Raw genomic sequence first — 2,604 nt, 5'->3', positions numbered from 1 at the left:
AAGAAGACATGGACAGTCCAGACGGATGGGTTTGCCACCAAGTAGGCCGAAGGAGCAAGTGTGGTCCTTATATCACCAGAAGGAGAAATCCTGAAGTACGCGGTCAGATTGCAGTTCCCAGCAACCAACAATGAAGCCAAGTATGAAGCACTTCTAATAAGATTGAGTCTTGCAAGAGTCCTTGAAGCCAAGACCTTCAGCGTCCAAGCCAACTCTCAGTTTGTAATTGGCCAGGTATAGGGAGATTATGAAGCAAAGGAAGAAATAATGCAGAAGTATCTTAAGATCATCAAAGAACTCCTACAGTATTTTGATAGTGTTAAGTTCCAGCAAATCCCTCGTGCAAAGAATGCTGAAACTGATTTCTTAGCATGGATAGCCTCGTTGGACGAGCGTGGCATATCTCTTGAGTTATGCATGGAAACAAGGGGATAACCCAACATTGAGGGAGAACAGGTGATGAAGATACAAGAACAAGACGAATGGATGACTTCTATCGTCCATTACTTGAAAGAGGGACAACTCTCAAAAGACAGGAATGAAGCATGGAAGGTACAAATCAAGGCTGCTCGCTTCGTCATTATTAATGACACCTTATATAGACGAGGACACTCCCTCCCTTATCTTCGTTATGCTAACAAGGAAGAGGCCAATTATGTACTTCGAGAGATGCACAAAGGGATATGCGGTAACCACGCGGGAGCAAGGTCTCTAGCAGGAAAGGCACTCAAAGTAGGTTATTATTGGCCAACATTACAGAAGGATGCATATGACCTCATCAAAGCATGTGACCAGTGCCAATTGCAAACGTCTAAATATGACCAGGTGAGCCAATGATGCTGATAATTGCTCCATGGCCTTTCGCCCAATGGGGAATCGACATAATGGGACCGCTCCCTATAGGAAGGAAGTAGTAAAGTTCCTCATCGTTGCAATCAATTACTTCACGAAAGGGTAGAAGTTGAGCCCATAGCGACGATCATGGAAGCCAAGATCACCAGCTTTGTATGGAAGAACATAGTCTGCAAATTCGGCATTCCAAACATAATCATATCAGACAATGGGAAACAGTTTGACAATCCTATGTTTCGAAAATTTTGCCAAGACTTTGGCATCAAGAACCACTACTCTTCAAGACACCCTCAGGCTAATGGTCAAACCAAAGTGATGAACAGAAACCTGCTTAAAATTATCAAAACTTGGCTTAAGGGGCAAAGTGTGCATAGCCAGAAGAGTTGCCTAACGTTCTATGGGATACATGACTTAAGAAGAGTTATCAATACAAAACAAAATCGTCATTCATACATGACCTAAGAAAGTTGATAATTCCCAGCAACGTCGTCATTCATACATGACTTAAGAAAAGCTTTTAATTCATAGCAATGGCATATGAATAGTTTGATGTAAATTATATGCTCAGAACAGACGAGCCCAAAAGATTGTTTAAAGGAAATAAATAGACGTACTCAAAACAGTAAGCCCAAAAAATAACAATTTTTTTCCTTACAAAACAAAGGGTAATAAAAATTTTGGGATAATTACAGTAAACCCACCTGAGGTTTGGCCCGTTTACACGTTACCTACCCGTGGTTCAAAACTTATCACTTTGCCCACCTGAACTTCAATTCGTTACCCATCCGTTACCCACCTTTGGCTTTTCCGTTAGAAAACAACTTTTACAACCAAAACACAACATAACATGAATCAAAGAGTTAGGGTTTGAATTTTTTCTAAAGAGCTTGGAATATGGGGTTTTGTGTCTCTATGCAACAACAACCGTGTCATCTCTCTCTCTCATCTCTCAACCTCCGTGGACCTCTAGCTACTCAAAGTGACATGCCTCGGCTTATGTACCTTGAGTCCCAACACAGCTCGAGCCAAACCGTTCAACCCAGCGTTCTTCAAATCCTTGTTCCCCAACCAGTCCACAGCGAGTCCACAAAGGTCAACCACATTCCCAAATTTCAAATCATAATCATCCAACAGTTTCTCCACATCACTCTCAACCCCAACTCTAACAAAAGTGAAATCCTCGTCGCTGAGAAACTCGATGAGCGAGTTGGGGAAGTGAGTGGCGTAGATGAGTTGGAAGATGAGGCAGCGTCGACCCACGCAAAGTTGGAGAGTGGCAACTGGGTTTTCGATGTTGTGGTTGAAACTGGGTCGCCACTCGACGTCGAGGCCGACGATGAGGCGGTGGAGACGGCGGCGGTGGATGCGGTAGATGTCGAAGAGCCAGGAGTCGACCATTTGGGGAGTATGGGTGACGAGGGTCTAGATATGGTTGGACTCAAGAGTGACTTCGAAGAGGTAATGGGTGTCTTGGTTCACTTCATCTCCAGCGACTACATCTCCAGCGACTGCATCGGCTCAGACGGTTCCATCTCCAGCGACTGTGACTTCGATCCACCTCTCTCTCTCTGCTATCTTATTTTCTTTGCTGTGGGTGTAGTGGGTCTGGGTTTTGAAGAGGGGTTTGCTTTGGTTTTGGTTTGAGATTTGAGAGAGAACAAAGTTGTGTATGATTTTTGTGAATGACTGAAAGGATTTTTGTGAAATTAGGGTACAACACTTTCAAGTGTAGGATTTTTGTAAATATTTTTA

The 2,604-nt window shown here is 43.4% G+C and overlaps 1 protein-coding gene across 1 annotated transcript; it reads right to left on the bottom strand.

The window, feature by feature from the left end:
* Positions 1-939: 939 nt before the first annotated feature.
* LOC126698625 (uncharacterized) lies at positions 940-2,250 on the bottom strand. Its single transcript, XM_050395990.1, has 3 exons — positions 1,855-2,250; positions 1,649-1,673; positions 940-1,022 (listed from the first exon to the last, which is right to left on the bottom strand). The coding sequence occupies exons 1-3, from the start codon at positions 2,248-2,250 to the stop codon at positions 940-942; spliced, it is 504 nt and encodes a 167-aa protein (XP_050251947.1).
* Between the last annotated feature and the right edge of the window lie 354 nt (positions 2,251-2,604).

Source organism: Quercus robur, chromosome 2, assembly GCF_932294415.1.
Source record: "Quercus robur chromosome 2, dhQueRobu3.1, whole genome shotgun sequence".
NCBI lineage: Eukaryota > Viridiplantae > Streptophyta > Magnoliopsida > Fagales > Fagaceae > Quercus > Quercus robur.
This window is presented reverse-complemented; position numbering and strand designations above follow the sequence as displayed.